At 37.8% G+C, this 17,457-nt stretch overlaps 1 protein-coding gene across 4 annotated transcripts in view; it reads left to right on the forward strand.

Annotated features, from left to right (window-relative positions):
- KLHL7 (kelch like family member 7) overlaps positions 1 to 17,457 on the forward strand; it is a 64,515-nt gene extending 47,058 nt beyond the window's left edge. For all 4 annotated transcript variants that reach the window (XM_028119352.2, XM_028119355.1, XM_028119354.2 and 1 more), the window contains 4 exons: positions 5,611 to 5,851; positions 8,428 to 8,629; positions 14,351 to 14,448; positions 16,142 to 17,457. In XM_028119352.2, coding sequence (XP_027975153.1) covers positions 5,611 to 5,851; positions 8,428 to 8,629; positions 14,351 to 14,448; positions 16,142 to 16,425 — 825 coding nt within the window. In that variant the 3' untranslated portion in view covers positions 16,426 to 17,457. The remainder of the gene's footprint in view (positions 1 to 5,610; positions 5,852 to 8,427; positions 8,630 to 14,350; positions 14,449 to 16,141) is intronic.

Below are 17,457 nucleotides of genomic sequence, written 5' to 3' on the forward strand. Positions count from 1 at the left end.
TGCTTTTCCCTCTGCCTCTGCCTCTCCCTCGGGGCTTGTGCTCTTTCTCTCGCTCACTCTCTCTCTCAAATAAATAAATAAAATCTTTAAAAAAAAAAAAGAATAAACACATGCTCACTGTGGAAAATTCAAATTTAGCAAGATATAAAAGAGAAAGCCCAGGCACTCCCAGTATCAAAAGACAGTCATCAGTAGCTAGGGAACATCGTTCCAGTCTTCTCATTTTACATATATGAGATCATACTATATGTGCTGTCTTGCAGAAACTGTTTTTACTCTTTCAGCACTTATACTGTGGAGGTATTTTCATGTCAGTGAAAATATCATCCTTTTGAAGGGCTACAGAGTATTCCATCATAAGGATATAGCATAATTTATCTAAATCTAAGGATATACCATAATTTGTTTAATGCTTATCTTCTTCATGCACATTTGGCCTTTTTCCTATTTTTCCCTGTAAAATAACCCTGCAGTGAAACATCTTGTATATGCCAACTTTGTACACTGTCCCAGTTTTTTCTGTAGGGTAAATTCCTGGGAGAAGAATTGCTCTAGCAAATGATAAAGATGGAAACTATTTTGATTTACCAAAAAAGTAAAGAAAAGCCTGGTTTCTAACATCAGGTACTGTTTGTTGGTTGTCACAGGTTTCCTGTCCCTCAATAGTGCAGCCACCAAAGGACCAGGGGCCAGAGTGACAAGATGCATCCTGGAGTCAGTGTAATGTAAAGGCAGCACTGCAGTGCTAGGAGCCATGTGCAGGATCTGTAGTCTTTGACCTTTAGAAAGTATAAAATGAAGTTGGCTTAGCTGGATGAGACACACTTTTCCACAACTGTGGCCTAACACTCAGTAGAAATATTCCCTTCAGTGTGCTAAGCCTTGGGCCAAATACCATACAAAGACGGGGGGAAATCCCCGTTTTCAGAGAAGCTGTGGTTTTAGTGCTTAAGCATTGCTTTTCTAAGTGATAAGATATGGAGGCTGTGCAGGAGGACTTCACAGCCATCCTTCCAACTTCCTGATTTGTATGATTTGTAGATGAGGTTGGTTCAGGTCCTTTGATGTCAAGTCAGATACCTGGAGTGACTTAGCTAGAAATACAACAGGAACGGGAAGAACCCAGATTACTCCATTCCCAATCCAGTGTTCTTTCTAGGAGGCCCTGTAATAAGATTTTTAGAGAAGCAGGGCTGTGTAGGAGTTAAGAGTGCAGTTTTGGAGTCTGACAAATTTGAACTTAAATCTTGGGGTTACCACTTTCTAACTCTATAACGTTTGACATGGTACTTAACTCTCTAAGATTTTGTTATCTGTTAGATAAGGTTCTTACCTCATAGGATTATTGAGGAAATTAAAGTAATGTTTTAAGATATTTCAGCATAGTTCCTGGAAAGGGAAGTGCTCGATAATGAATAAATTAACTAGTAGCTCTTTGTTCAGCGATGCTTTTCTAAATCATTTGGACCCTAAGATCATTGGATTTTAGGGCTGAAAGTGGGGGAGGGCTCTAAGATCATCTAGTTCAGTCTTTTTGTTTCATGGGAAAGGGAGCTAACATCCCTGAAAGGTGAAGTGACTCCGTGCGACCCATAGCTTCTCTACAGCCTAGCTCAGTGCCCACCTTTCCCAGCTCCCTAGAGCTGCATTCTTTGTGATCTTGTGAAATGAATGAAGCCAGAAGTGTTTTTATGCATTTTTCATGAAACTACTTCTAGGGATGTTCTTGCATCTGGCATAAACCTGCTTTCTATATAGATTGTTGCCATAGTTCTGTGATTATTTTTTAAACAGTTCTTAGAAACTAAAATAAGGGGTGCCTGGGTGGCTCAGTCAGTTAAGCTTCTGCCTTCAGCTCAGGTCATGATCCCAGGTTCCTGGGATCAAGCCCCACATTGAGCTCCTTGATCAGGGAGAAGTCTGCTTTTCTCTCTGCCTCTGCCCCTCCCCCGCTCATGCTCACTTGCTCTCTTTCTTTCAAATAAATACAATCTTTAAAAAAAAAAAACTAAAATTAGATAAATGGCTTAACAGAAAGTGCTTATAATTTGGTCATCTTAAACTCAGATTAGATTGACTCCTTGAAGTTTCTGCAAGAAATCTTAAGGTTTTATATTTTTGTTAATTTTGCTTTCCTTTTTTTCTAAGACCTGTTTTCCCTGTTTTTGCTTGGTTTCCTCTCAGAATGATCCAAAATAAAATTCTCAGGTCTTACAAATAAATAGTATTTCTTTTATTTTGGATTTTGGTTGTCTTGATTATTAAAATCTACATCTGTGTTATCTCTATTATTTGAAGATTCATGTGTTTTTCAGAATGCAGGTTAGTATAAAATCAGTCCTTACTCTCAAGGAAAATAGCAGGCTGGATTTAGAGAAGCTATTACAGCCCCTCACCTCAAGAAGCATTTCACTGTCCTGTAGCATTGCACTACAGGTGGAAAATCACCCAGGACAAGATGTAATGGAACACTCAGTCATCAAGCCCAGACTTTAGTGTGGTGGGGATTCAGAACAAGGCAGTCAGGGAAGCCTACAAAAAGGAAAGGAGCCCTCGACCTTGAGCTTGAAAAAAGTCTAGAATGTGGTGTATCACAGCAGAGACAAGAAAGGCTAACTAGGACGAGGGAAGACAGGACTTTATACATGAATATGTATGTGTGTGGATGCATAGATGGGTGATCTGTCAAAACTTCTACCTTTGTCTTTTCCAGGCTGGAATCCAATTTTCCCATTTTCCTATCTTCTCCTCAGCCAAGCACAGAACCTTGCATGAAATAGATACTCAATAAAACAACTGAATTAAATTATGTTTTTAGAGTAACAATTCTCTGCCCACACACATACACTGTAACTCTGCTGCTATGTATCTATCTTATTGCTGACAGAAAAGCTGCATGTCCCTCTAGCTTGACCTGTAGCCCAGGACCTCAGGGAGCCTTAAGCAACCCTTCCTCTGCCTGCAGGCCCCACGTTGGGAGTAGTCCCATCACTAAGATAAGACCTGGCATTCATATCTATGGAGCTTATAAGTCTGACTTCTCACCTATATTTTTACCTTCTCTGCTCGTTTCCTCAACTACACATGTTATCTCCTAGGCAGTATAACAGTTATTAAAGGGCAAACATCAAATCACCTTCTTAGTATTCTGTTTTGGATGAGGTATAGATTGGGAAAATTAGACTTTCCAGTGAGATCTACCCATACACACACACGGGAAAAAAGCTTCCCTCCGTACATGGATACAGCCAAAGCCAGGTGTTTTCAAACACAGGTGCATTTAACACCTGACGGGTATATTTAATGAGCTCAAATGTAAAACATTAAATTTTAGCTGAAATGAAATCGTACTTGCATTCTAGGTAAAATTCTTGCAAAGGTCATTTCATCTGCCTAGAAGATAAACTATTAGGCAGAATATTAAATATAGTCAGTATTGATCAAACTTAGTGTCTAACATTTAGTGTCTAGTACTTTAACCAATGACGGTATTTGGAGAGTTGAAAAAGATTTAAAAAACTTGAGGATAGGGGCACCGGGGTGGCTCAGTGGTTAAGCGCCTGCCTTCGGCTTAGGTCATGATCCCAGGGTCCTGGGATCGAGCCCCACGTCAGGCTCCCTGCCGGGCAGGAAGCCTGCTTCTCCCTCTCCCACTCCCCCTGCTTGTGTTCCCTCTTTCACTGTATCTCTGTCAAATAAATAAAATAAAATATTTTAATAAAAAAATTAAAAAAAACTTAAGGATATTCAAAAAAAACTTGAGGATATTTAAGGAAATCAGAGCCCATATTATAAGTAGATAGAAGCATGTGCCTTTCTTGTCCCACATGTGTACACACACACATACTGCGTGCGCGCGCGCGCACACACACACACACACACACACACACACACACACACACACACTGGCTAATCATTTCTCCTTTGGGCTTATAGTTCCAAGAGAGCAGTTTATTTTTAATTATTAAATCTGAAGCCTAAGCCCTATATGACAGGTACATATGAGTACTCATTTATTCCTTACTCAAACTCTTGAGTAGTACTAGAAAATTAGAACTATTCTGTTACCAAACTCTTGGGAATTATTTCCCCTTTTTATTGGAACTTCATACCCTAGTGCCTAAATGTTCATTTAGCTAAAAGAAAATGTATTTTGTTTGTGTTTTTAATCCCAGCTCCTACATGGGCAGTTATTTTTAATTTGAAGAGTAGCATGTCTAAAAGATCATTCAAAAGAATATATCCTTGGATGTGCCAGACACAGTAAGGAAACTAAATGAACCTGTGAACAGCCCTTGTTATGAAGTACTGATACATGCTCATTTCTAATCATCGGGAAGAGAAAAGTGAGTTTGCAGACTAGTCAAAATAGATTACTCAAGTATTTCATAGTAAATATCACAGCCTTAAGAGTCCAGCTGAATAAACTGGCTCAACTGAATATTTTGTAAAAATTTATTATCACAGAAGTCTACAAAATATCTTCTAGCTTTAGACATCAGTAGGATAACAGCAGTTTAAGCTTTATATTATCCAGTGATTTTTTTTTTTTTTTAGATATTTATTGATTGAGAGAGAGTATGTATGTGTGTGAGCTGGGGGAGGGGCAGAGGGAGAGAATCTCAAGCAATCTCCTCACTGACTGTGGAGCTATACTTGAGGCCAGATCCCACAACCCAAGATCATGACCTGAGCTGAAATCAAGAGTCCATGCCTAACCAACTGAGCCACCCAGGAGCCCCTCCAATGATTCTTTAAACCACTCTATATATCTGGCAGGGAAGGGATGGGTATGTTTGCATTTGGGTTTTTTGTTGTTGTTCTTCTTGTTTTCTTTTTTTAATTTTTTTTTAATTTATTTGAGAACGAGACAGAGAGAGAGCACAAGCAGGGGGAAGGGGCAGAGGCAGAGGGAGAAGCAGACTCCCCGCTGAGCAGGGAGCCCGATGCAGGGCTCAGTCCCAGGACCCTGGGATCATGACCTGAGCCGAAGGCAGACACTCAACCGACTGAGCCACCCAGGCGCCCCTGTTGTTGTTGTTTTTAAAGATTTATTTATTTATTTGAGAGAGTGTATGTGAGCAGGGGGAGGGGCAGAGAGAGAGAGAATCTTAAGCAGACTCCCCGCTGAGCACAGAGCCCCACATGGGGCTCCATCCCACGACCCCAAGATCATGACCTGAGCCAAAATCAAGAGTCAGGCACTCAACCAGCTGAGCTACCCAGGTGTCCCTATTTACGTTTGAAAGAAGTTTTTTTTCTAAATAATAAAACTACTTATTTTAGAATTTTCTTGTATTATCATCCTTAATAACAGAAGGAATAGAAGACTGGTGGTAGTGACACATCCAAATATATTAGAGTTTAATCTGGAGCCAGAAAACACCCAAAGCAGTCACCATCTTCCTCTTGCCCTCTGCCCCAGCTAACCAACATTCTGAAAAATCACACAAGATTAAATTAGATCCTGTCTCAAGCCAAACATTGTTATATGTACTCCAGCAAATTAACATACTCTTATACTTTGTATTTTCTCAACTATATCTTTGCTTCATCTGTATCAATTGTATTTTTACATTACTGACCGCTTCCTATCATTTCCTTTTATAGGATTATAGCTGGACAGACATCCGCTGCCCCTTTGAAAAACGAAGAGATGCAGCATGTGTGTTTTGGGACAATGTAGTATACATTTTGGGTGGCTCTCAGCTTTTCCCCATAAAACGAATGGATTGCTATAATGTCGTGAAGGATAGCTGGTATTCCAAACTGGGCCCTCCAACGCCTCGAGACAGCCTTGCTGCTTGTGCTGCAGAAGGCAAAATTTACACATCTGGAGGTTCCGAAGTTGGTAAGGACTGACTCAGTATTTTTCTTTGGGGAAGGTGTTTTACCAAAAATGTTTCTTGGCTTTCATATTTACATAAACAGTTGGTGTTGTCTTTTTGAGATAATTTAAATACATATCTGTCACATTTAGAGCCCATTTCCCTGAAGGTTTACCTTACTTTTCTTAAAAAAATCCTTTTACAAGAACTTCAGCTTCCTCAATTATGTTAATTGTCCCATTTTTTCCTCACACCATCTGGATTTTAGTTCTATCTAGATTAGTTTTATTTTTTTTAAGATTTTATTTGTATTTATTTGTGAGAGAGAGGAAAAAGCGGGGGAGGGGGGGAAAGGAAAGGGGAGGGGCAGAGAGAGAGAGAGAAGGAAACTCCCCGCAGAGCCGGGAACCCGATGTGTGGCTAGATCCCAGGACCCTGGGATCACGACCTGAGCCGAAAGCAGACGCTTAACTGACTGACTCACCCAGCGCCCCTAGATTAGTTTTACATACATAATATTATTTGCTTTAAAGATTTTAGAGTTTGGCTCACTCATAGACCCTTTAAAATCTCTTTATTACATTCACACTTTTAAATACCTTATTACCTTTTCTTTCTTTGTATCTGACAAAAGTAAGAATGATCTTTCTCATTTGCTTTTATTCTTTAACTATGTAATATAATGGCTGGTAGTGGTGTTTTATGCTCATTGAGCAGAACAGGGTATGGCTTTGGGTGTAAAAAATCTTTCTCGTCAATGGGTAATTTGTTAGGGTCCAGTGGTGGTCTTTTTCTAAATGAATAAGTTTTCTAAGTGGATATTCTAGGTACAGACTAGATTAATAATAGCTTTAACCTTTTCAAATAATTTCTTTAGCTAAATAATGGGCTTATAAAGAAAACTAGGAAGACCAAGTAAACCTAAGGTGTGGAATTCAAATGTTAATTAATTCCTTATTTTCTTTGAGATTTTTATATTAGGCCAAAGAATGTTTTACTTTTGGTCATCATATTTATCTGTTTTAAGTTTTTACTCTTCCACAAAATATCAAATGAATATTAGAAAAGATTTTTTAAAATGTGTCTTAAGAAGTGACCTTCCCCCCCTTCAAAAGCATTTTTTAGAGAATGTCTAATACAGCATATTTCAAATACAATAAATCCTAAAGATAATAGAAAGTAACTGTTCTATAGAAACACTTTTTTGTAGAAAGTAGAGTAGGTAACTTTGTATCTTCAGCAATTACTAAGTCAGTTTTTTACCTTAGTTTCTCATGTCTGCCATATCAACCAACTGAATCTAATTGAAAATATTTTTAAAAGTTAAAAAGAAGTTATTGTTAATTGGGACCATTGCTTCTTCCATTTGTTACTCCCTGAACTTTGCTTTCTGTAGACCTTGACTGTGACTGAGAATTTTAGGGGTGGTGTTGTTTTTAAGTACTAGCAAGAACTCCAGGAGTGGGAGATGAGATACGATTTGGTTAAATTTTAAGTTTTTTCTCAAGAAGGAAAAAAGCACTTGTTGCTTTATTAGTATCGTTTCTAAAACTCTTTATTGAGCCCCTATAATGAGACAGGATGTATATGTTTTGCTGTTAAAATGTGTAATCAAGGGGCACCTGGGTGGCTCAGTCAGTTAAGCATCTGCTTTCAGCTCAGGTCATGATCCCGGGGTCCTGGGCTCGAGCCCCACGTAGGGCTCCCTGCTCAGCAGGGAGCCTGCTTCTCCCTCTCTCTCTGCAGCTACCCCCACTTGTGCTTGTGTGCACTCTCTCTCTCTCCCAAATAAATAAATAAAATCTTTGGGGGAAAAAAGTGTAATCAAAGCACACCAGAGACATACAGTGATACCTTGAGAGTATAGTCAAAAATGGGCCAGCATGACTTCAGGGCTTACTCACACAGCCACTGAGAGTAGTCAGGAAAAATAGTTTTGTTAATGGTACAGTGACTACTATAGAATGTTAAATGATAAACTTTAGAATATTATCAGATAGTAGTTTTTGGAGTTTAAGGTATGGATTTACCATCTATAAATAGTTATGCTTTTCTCCTCTGTAAGCATTTAAAGTTTGAATAATTCCCATCATGCATAACTGGGCATGAAGACATATGTAATGTTATTTAATTTTTCTTCTGAAATCAAACCAATTTCCAATTACCAATAAATAAGTCTCTCCAGCAGATCCTTTTTAAAAATATTTTTCTAAGGTTCATACAAACAGGGTTAGCTTTTTCTTAAGCTATTCCTCCATTTTGCTGTTACTGTTAAGTTTAGAAAAGACTACAACTTTGGGGGCACCTGGGTGGCTCAGTCACTAGGCGTCTGCCTTTGGCTCAGGTCATGATCCCAGAGTCCTGGGATCCAGCCCCATATCAGGCTCCCTGCTCAGCGGGAAGCCTGCTTCTCCCTCTCCCACTCCCCCTGCTTGTGTTCCTCTCTCACTGTGTCTCTTGTCTCTGTCAAATAAATAAAATATTAAAAACAAAAAAGACTATAACTTTAAATTCTTCCCTCCAGTAACTAATGACCCAGCTCTACCGTCAGCTCACACATATACTAAGTGAAGCATGATGGAGCCCTTTTCTTTTACAGGGAACTCAGCTTTGTATTTATTTGAGTGCTACGACACGAGAACTGAAAGCTGGCACACGAAGCCCAGCATGCTGACTCAGCGATGCAGCCACGGCATGGTGGAAGCCAATGGCCTGATCTATGTTTGTGGTGGAAGTTTAGGGAACAACGTTTCTGGGCGAGTGCTGAATTCCTGTGAGGTTTATGATCCTGCCACAGAAACGTATGTATCCATTTAAAAGTCTTATTTTAAAATCATCTGGGAATAGACCTGTTCTTAACTCAGTGAAATTATGCTGTGTATAATTTGTCTTTCAAGTAACTTCTTTCTTTATTTAGATATGTGTTTGTAAACTTATGTGTAGAAGTGTATGGGAATAACCTTATGCATAACTCATTAAAACTACACTGTGTATAAAACAAAAAAACAAAAAAAGTCTTATTTCACAGTTAATTATATTCTGTAAGCTCAGAGGAAGAAGATGGCAAAAAGTAGAAGGAACCCAACAGAAGAATTTAGTTCTGGTATTAAGAATGTGTACTCTTTTGAATGAGCTAGGTTCGGGATATGTTTATGTCCCGGACCCTTCCTCTGTGCTTTAAGAAATGACTTGACCTTATTTACCCTGTGGGAGCCCCTCTCTTTCTGTTCCTGTTTGTGCAATAAATGCCTAGGAATGAGACAAGTCTGACTAATTCATCAAATTCATAAAATATTTTTGTTTGAGGTCAGGAAATGTAGGGGAGAAGGAGGAAATTTACAGTCAGTAGTGACTTTGCCTTTTTTTTTTTAAGATTTTATTTATTTATTTGAGAGAGAGAGCAAGCACAAGCCAGGGGAGAGACAGAGAGGGAGGGAGAAGCAGGCTCCCCACTGAGCAGGGAGCCTGATGCAGGGCTCGATCCCAGGACCCTGGGATCATGACCTGAGCCAAAGGCAGACGCTTAACTGACTGAGCCACCCAGGTGCCCCGTAAATTTGCCTTTAATTGGAAACATTATATATTGATTTGTGTCATTAATAAATCATACCCCTAGGTATAATGTCTTAATTCTGAGTTCATGCTTACTAAAGTATGTTTCGATACATATTTATTCATTACGATTATTCTTAAATCTGGGAAGTAAATGCTTTTTAAAAGGCAAAATCCTGGGGCGCCTGGGTGGCTCAGTTGGTTTGGCGACTGCCTTCGGCTCGGGTCATGATCCTGGAGTCCCTGGATTGAGCCCCGCATCGGGCTCCCTGCTCAGCAGGGAGTCTGCTTCTCCCTCTGACCCTCCCCCCTCTTATGTGCTTTCTCTCCCTCTCAAATAAATAAAATCTTAAAAAAAAATAAAAATAAAAAATAAAAGGCAAAATCCTAAAGAAATAAATAGCCAGTTTTTCTGACCTTGTAATTAGTGATGGAACCTGTTCAATGTAGCCAAAGGTAATGTGCCAATTACTGAAGGGGTGGGGGGTGATAAGTACAGTGACTTTAATATCCCCGTCAGACCTTTTGTTGATACTCAGAACATCTAAAGAGATTTGATAAGAAAACTTATTTATTGATTTGAAAGGATTGTTCTTCCTTGACCAGTACAAATTATTGGGTAAATATGTTCAACTTAAATGTTATGCCAAAAAGCTGCACCAAGTCTTATGCTCAAGTTTGATATTTAGGAAATATTGCCAGATTACAAAACATAGAAGTCTTCCACTCCAGCTATTTTTTTTTAATGAAAAGTAAGAATTATAAAATATGATTAACCATGTGCAATTATTTATGCTTCCCACCTATTTTTAAAGGATTTAAAATATAAAGAACTCCTCTCCTAAATAAAACTGTAGTTACGATGTTCTTTTCTCATTTCTTTGTTCAACTGGTTACCAGTGTTAGAAATAGAATTGAAGGGGCGCCTGGGTGGCTCAGTCGTTAAGCGTCTGCCTTCGGCTCAGGTCATGATCTTGGGGTCCTGGGATCAAGCCCTGCATCGGGCTCCCTGCTCAGCAGGAAGCCTGCTTCTCCCTCTCCCATTCCCCCTGCCTGTGTTCCTTCTCTCGCTTTTTCTCTCTCTCTCAAATAAATAAAATCTTTAAAAAAAAAAAAAAAAGAAATAGAATTGAAAACAACTTATCTTGAGACTTACCTTTTGCTAAAGTGTGGAGACCAGAGACGCCTGGGTGGCTCAGTGGGATAAGCCTCCAACTCTTGATTTCGGCTCAGGTCATAATCTCAGGGTCATGAGATCCAGCTTCACACTGGGCTCCACGCTCAGCAGGTGGTCTGCTGGAGATTCTCCCCCTGCCCCTCCCCCTTGTTCTCTCTCTCCCTCTCTCCTCTAAAATACATAAATCTTTTTTTTGAAAAAACTGTTGAGGGGCACCTGGGTGGCTCAGTTGGTTAAGAGACTGCCTTCGGCTCAGGTCATGATCTCAGGGTCCTGGGATGGAGCCCCACATCGGGCTCCCTGCTCGGCGGGAAGCCTGCTTCTCCCTCTCCCACTCCCCCTGCTTGTGTTCCCTCTCTCGCTGTCTGTCTCTCTGTCAAATAAATAAATAAAATCTTTTAAAAAAATAAAAAAATTAAATTAAAAAAACTGTTGAGACTAGAAAATCTCTTTGAGATCATCAAATTTACTAATTCTCAGTATTTTTCAAAATGTATCTTTGTACTTGCCTGGGCACTCTGGGGATACCCCTTATCTCATTCTATCACTTGAGCTATCTGCCCCATCTTGTCCCAAACTATAAGAGGGGGGTGTATACCAACTCTCTTCCTTCCTATATCAGTCTCCACTTTACCTCCCAGTAAACGTGTATGCTTTTGAGCATACACGTTATGCTCAAAAAGTATTACAGCATACTAATTGGAAAACTTTGGTCTCATTATCTTGCTTCCTAATTATTTTTTCATTTCTAAAAAAATCTCCTAAAGTAGAACCCATACTAGATAAAGTCCAGGATTCTAAATTTTGAGATCTTTATTCAGGCACTATGAGTGTAAATCAATATATTCTATTCATAGTAGCAGGGAAAAGGTATAAAGGAATTCTGCAAACTCAATATTTTTTAAAACTAGGTGGATATATTTAGTTTGGGGAATATCTCAAAACTCACACAAGTTAGCATTTCTTTTGTACATATTGAGCTTATGCATGAAACTTGAATATTCTATATTCTCTTGAATATTCTATATTCTCTTCAATGCCCTTAGATTTTCCTAAGTGAAAAGCTAGTGTGACTATAATTTTCCAGATCTCAAAATGAAAAGTTATGTGCTACAGTGATTTCCTTTTTTTAATGTGATCTATCCATCTAAGTTACTTTTTATAAGAATTCTTTCCAATTTTTACCGTTTTCTTAAGTGTTTTGTAACTACACTGGTTTAATTGGAAGCTAAGAATTGAAGCCTTATGGAAATGACATGACACAATTTCTGCAGTCAGAATTTTAAGAAAAGCTTCTAAACACTAAAGTCCAGGTTGGGGAGAGCAAGCACCTATTACATACTCTGCATGTGAAGTTACAGGAAGAAGAAAGTATATTTTGTGGAACTTCCTAACTCTAAACCTTCAGGAGACTTAGCTACACAGATCTTCCTCCACTTACAATGGGGTTACATCCTGATAAACCCACTGTAAGTTGAAAATACTGTTACCTTGAAAATGGCACTTAATACACCTAATGTACTGAACGTCATAGCTTAGCCTAACCTACCTTAAACATGCTCAGAACACTCACATTAGCCTACAGTTGGGCAAAATCATCTAACACAGAAACTGTTTTGTAATAAAGTATTGAATACCTCATGTAATGTATTGACTACTGTACTGCAGGTGAAAAACAGAACGGCTGTATGGGTACGGAACGGTTGTAAGTGTATCGGTTCTTCACCCTCGTGATCCCGACTGACGGGGAACTGCAGCTCACTGCTGCTGTCCAGCATCATGAGAGAATATCATCTAGCGAGCCCAGGGAAAGATCAAAATTCAAAATGTGAAGTACAGTTTCTACTGTATGTGTTTCACTTTTGCATTATCATAAAGTGAGAAAATTCTAAGTTGAACCATTGTAAGTCAAGGACCACCCTACATAAAAATATGCTCTTACTTTATATCATGGACATGTGTGGAGAAGAAAGGGGTATATATTTTGAATTTTTCCAAGTCAGATACTATGTTTAATACACTTTGACAGCCACTGTCTGCAGCTCACTGCATGGAGATGGAGTGGAGGGCCAGTACTAGCTCCCACCTCTGAGCTGAATGCTGCTCTTTTCACCTGGAAGAGCATGTGTGTTTACCCCGGGGGCGGGGGGGGGAAGGAACAATGTTGCCCACCTCACCTTACAGAGTGCTCTGAAAATGAATGTGGCAACTGCCAAACGATTTTTAAAACAAAACAATTTTATGAATATAAGGCAACAAAACAGTTAATATTTCAGAGTTAATCATGTCCTAATTATATTTTGAAAAGTTAAATTTAGTAAATTATTTGAAAGAAGAGATATAAATAACTATATTAAAGAGTTACGCTTATGTCAGGTTACCCTTTTCTTGTTGCTTGGACGCTTTTGGTTTATGTTAGCTATTAAGACACAAGCCTGTGTGCCAGTACCACCTTCACAATCACAAACGTCAATCGTATGTGTGGGATTGTATGCGAAAGAAGGGATTGAGTCTCACAGAAAAAAATAACACTTGTCTGTGTATATGAGGCTGCTACCTATGAATTAGTGTTCTTCAACACTTGTGTCCACATTTACGTTCTGTCTTGTTTTTTTTTTTAAAGATTTTATTTATTTGAGAGAGAGAGAGCATGAGGGGGGGAGGGTCAGAGGGAGAAGCAGACTCCACGCTGAGCGGGGAGCCCGATGCGGGACTCAATCCTGGGACTCCAGGATCATGACCTGAGCCAAAGGCAGTTGCCCAACCAACTGAGCCACCCAGGCACCCCTCCTGTTATTTTTTTTTAAGATTTTATTTATTTAGTTATTTGACAGAGAGAGAGAGCACAAGCAGGGAGAGCAGCAGAGGGAGAGGGAGAAGCAGACCCCCCTGCTGAGCAGGGAGCCCAATGTGGGACTTGATCCTAGGACCCTGGGATCATGATCTGAGCCGAAGGCAGACGCTTAACCAACTGAGCCACCCAGGTGCTCCTCAATCTCATTATTTATAGTAGTGGCCATGAACAAAACAACATGCTAATAAGTTATTAAATTTGACAGAATGACAGTACTTCTGTTACTAGTGCTGCCTAAAGTTCTAAATGTACATTTGAAGGTGGACATATGAAAAGTAACAGATACTACTAATTTGCTGATTGCTAGAGCCCAGTGTTAAATTTGTGTTTGACTCCTACATAAATATTAATTAAAACCATATATGACGGGTGCCTGGGTGGCTCAGTTGGTTAAGTGACTGCCTTCGGCTCAGGTCATGATCCTGGAGTCCCGAATCGAGGCCCGCATTCCTGCTCAGCAGGGAGTCTGCTTTTCCTTCTGACCCTCCTCCTCATGCTCTCTCTCTCTCTCTCTCATTCTCTCTCTCAAATAAAATCTTTTTTAAAAAAATTCTTTAAAAAACCATATGTGACAATAATAGTATTTTATATTTTCTTAAGTATCCTCCCTTTCTTTTTTGTTACCATTTTAACAAGTTACTGTGAATTAGGAAATGGATTTCTTCCAAAGATGTGTTAGTCTCCAGATGTTCTCTCTTTCTCATACTCTGTCGGAGTTGAAAGGAATAAAATCCCCGTTTACCCCACCTGTAAATGAATTACCCAAAACCACATTAAACTTTTGTTTTCTAGTCTTTTCAGGTGTGTGTTTGTGTGTGGGTGTGAACATATGTGAGTACTAAATGAGCACTTAACTAGGATAACAGACCTTTCTTTTAAAGTAGTATGAGTACTTTACTTCCTGTGAACAAGTACTCTAAAAGCTTTCTTATTTTTCAGATGGACTGAGCTGTGTCCAATGATTGAGGCCAGGAAGAATCATGGACTGGTATTTGTAAAAGACAAGATATTTGCTGTAGGTGGTCAGAATGGCTTGGGTATGTGACATTAATTCACTGTTCAGCTTTCCCAGTGAGTTTGCTGATACCTCCTTCTCATAAATTTTTGAAACATTGCTTAAAATCTCAATACAAGCATTTAAAAAAATAAATACAAGCATTTATCATATATATTATTATACTTATTTTTATAGTTTCTGAGAACTAATATATTTTAAGAAACATTGTAGTACATTTAACATCCCTATAATGGCCATCAGTCATTGTGACAGTCTCAGCTTCACACATTTCCAAACACCCTCTGGGTAATAGTGTCACATTAGTTAACTATTAAGTGACAGAAACATTTGAATTTTTACAAACTTTTAAATACAACTTTTAAGACTTGTATACAGGCCCTGAATGGCAAAGTTTCCTTAACATTTTTAAATATTGCATTAAAAATGTCAATATTACTATTTTTAAATTTTTAAACTATTTAAAATTACTAATTTTAAATTTAAATTTTTAAATTTTTAAATATTAATATTTTTAAATTACTATTTTACATAAACTATAGTTTATGTAAATTTCACTTTTTATTTCCTTAAATAATTTGTAGTAAAAAAATCTGAAAAATTCTGTAAAAAATTCACATCTCTAAGTAACTTACTATTCTTAACTGGAACACAGTCTTTCTCACTAGTTAATCAACTCACCTTTGAGCTCTGGGCAAGTCTTTTAAAAAAAAAAATCTCAATAAAATCGATTTCTTGGCATTTTATACTTTCACAAAGTATGAAAGCATTCCCTTTTCATATCTGCTAGAAGGTATATAGAAATGCTATTGATTTCTCCATGATTATTGTCTACATGGTCAAATTACAAATTCTTTTGTTAATTCCAGTAGTTTTTGAACAATTCTCTAGGATTTTCTAGATGTTCATATAGCTATTACCATCTTTGAATACAGAATATGTATTCTTGATGTTTATGTATTATGTCTTATTTCATTAATTAAAACTTCCAAAACAATATCAAAAAAATCTGAAATTATTTCTTTAAATAATGGAGAATCTGGACTGAATCTATAGTCCACGAACTTCATTTTAGTCAGTACCTTTAAGCATTACTTAAGTATAACAAAGAAATACCTTCTTCCCTTCTCCTGTCTCTTGCCATTGCTGTTTTCCATAAACTGCTAAAAGATAAATGGCAGAAAGATAGAAGACTTTTGAATAATTATAGTCAAAGTTAATCAGAAGGAAAATCCACTGACTTTTTTGCTTTCCCAGAACAGATAGAACATTTATAATTTTGTAAAAATAAATATACATATTTCAGGATTCAAGTAACAATTAAGTTAAATTTTTATTGTGTTAAAGTAAAAATAAGAATAGATGGTAGAGGGCGCCTGGGTGGCTCAGTTGGTTAAGCGACTGCCTTCAGCTCAGGTCGTGATCCCAGAGTCCTGGTATCGAGTCCCGCATTGGGCTCCCCGCTTGGCGGGGAGTCTGCTTCTCCCTCTGACCCTCCCCCCTCTCCTGCTCTCTCTTTCTCTCTCAAATAAATAAAATCTTTAAAAAAAAAAAAGAATAGATGGTAGATATATGGGCATTCATTGTAAGATTCTTAGCTGTTTTGCATATTTGGAAAATGTTCATAATAAAATGATGGGAAGATGCAAAGAATTATTACATTAAGAGATCTTAGAATTGTTAATTGTAGTTCATGTTATTTTATTCTTTTGAAGGTGGTCTGGACAACGTGGAATATTATGATATTAAATTAAACGAATGGAAGATGGTCTCACCAATGCCATGGAAAGGTGTAACAGTGAAGTGTGCAGCAGTTGGCTCTATAGTTTATGTCTTGGCTGGTTTTCAAGGTGTGGGTCGATTAGGACACATCCTTGAATATAATACTGAGACAGACAAATGGGTCGCCAACTCCAAAGTCCGAGCTTTTCCAGTAACAAGTTGTTTAATTTGTGTTGTTGATACTTGTGGAGCAAATGAAGAAACACTTGAAACATGAAAAGTGAATGGACTTCAAGATTTATCGGAGACTCAAAAATATGGCCACCAGTGCTTTGTTCCAAGAGTTTGGTTACAAAGTTTTAGTTTGGTGTTTTGTTTTTTTAAAGGAAATTTCAAGTAAAGTAAGATCGCTATAAAATAGGTGTTTCTTTTATATGAATTTCCTTATTTAATTCAAAGACCATATATTAGCTGGCCACTTAACTACAACATATCTAGCAAGAAAACTTGAAAAATCATAAGCATTTGGTGAAAATATGAATTCCTGAATGAATTTCACATTTGTAACTATAATTATGGCAGAGTGGGGGATTGGCTCATCAGTGAAGCGGTCTCATCTTAGCTCTAGATTCTATTTTCATACATCATAGAAGTGCTCTGTAGTTAGGTCTATTTGTTTCTGTTCGGTCAAGAACTAAGAAATAGTAAGAATTGTAAGTCAAGACAGGCAACTCTGATGAAGCATCTTAGTCTCACCTAATTTTGCTTGTCTTCATTTGTTCCATATAGTGCCAAATTGATTTCATTTTAAAAGCAAGCCAGAGTGAGTCAAGGCATACATGTATTCTCTCACAGAACTTCATAAACACATTTTGGGCTTAAAAATGTACCCAAGCCCTCATGAAATATATTCAATCCAATTAAATATATTCCATCTTTTAAACACAAAATGTCAAGCTTAGCACCCTCTTTAATTTATAGTACTCTTTTACCCAGTGGTTAAAAAATGATTATGCCTCTTCAGTCCTCACTGTTAAATAAAATAAAATCATAGTAAGAATGATTAACAAAAGATAAAGCTATTTATAGCAAATTTCTAGGTTACTAGAATAGCACTGATAGTTACACAATATCAATGTTGACTTTGAACTTCTTATGGATTAAAAAGATACATTTCTTTTCCTTAGCAGGACACATCAGAGAGATTTGACCCAATTATCTCCCTAAAAGTTTTGTAATAATTTGAGTTAAATGTTGTCATCTCGTATTAATTGCTTTTATCTGGTCAATAAATCTTCTACAAACCCAA

The sequence above is a fragment of the Eumetopias jubatus genome, unplaced genomic scaffold (assembly GCF_037043125.1).
Source record: "Eumetopias jubatus isolate StellerSeaLion01/CBP00866 unplaced genomic scaffold, mEumJub1_p1.0 scaffold_14, whole genome shotgun sequence".
NCBI lineage: Eukaryota > Metazoa > Chordata > Mammalia > Carnivora > Otariidae > Eumetopias > Eumetopias jubatus.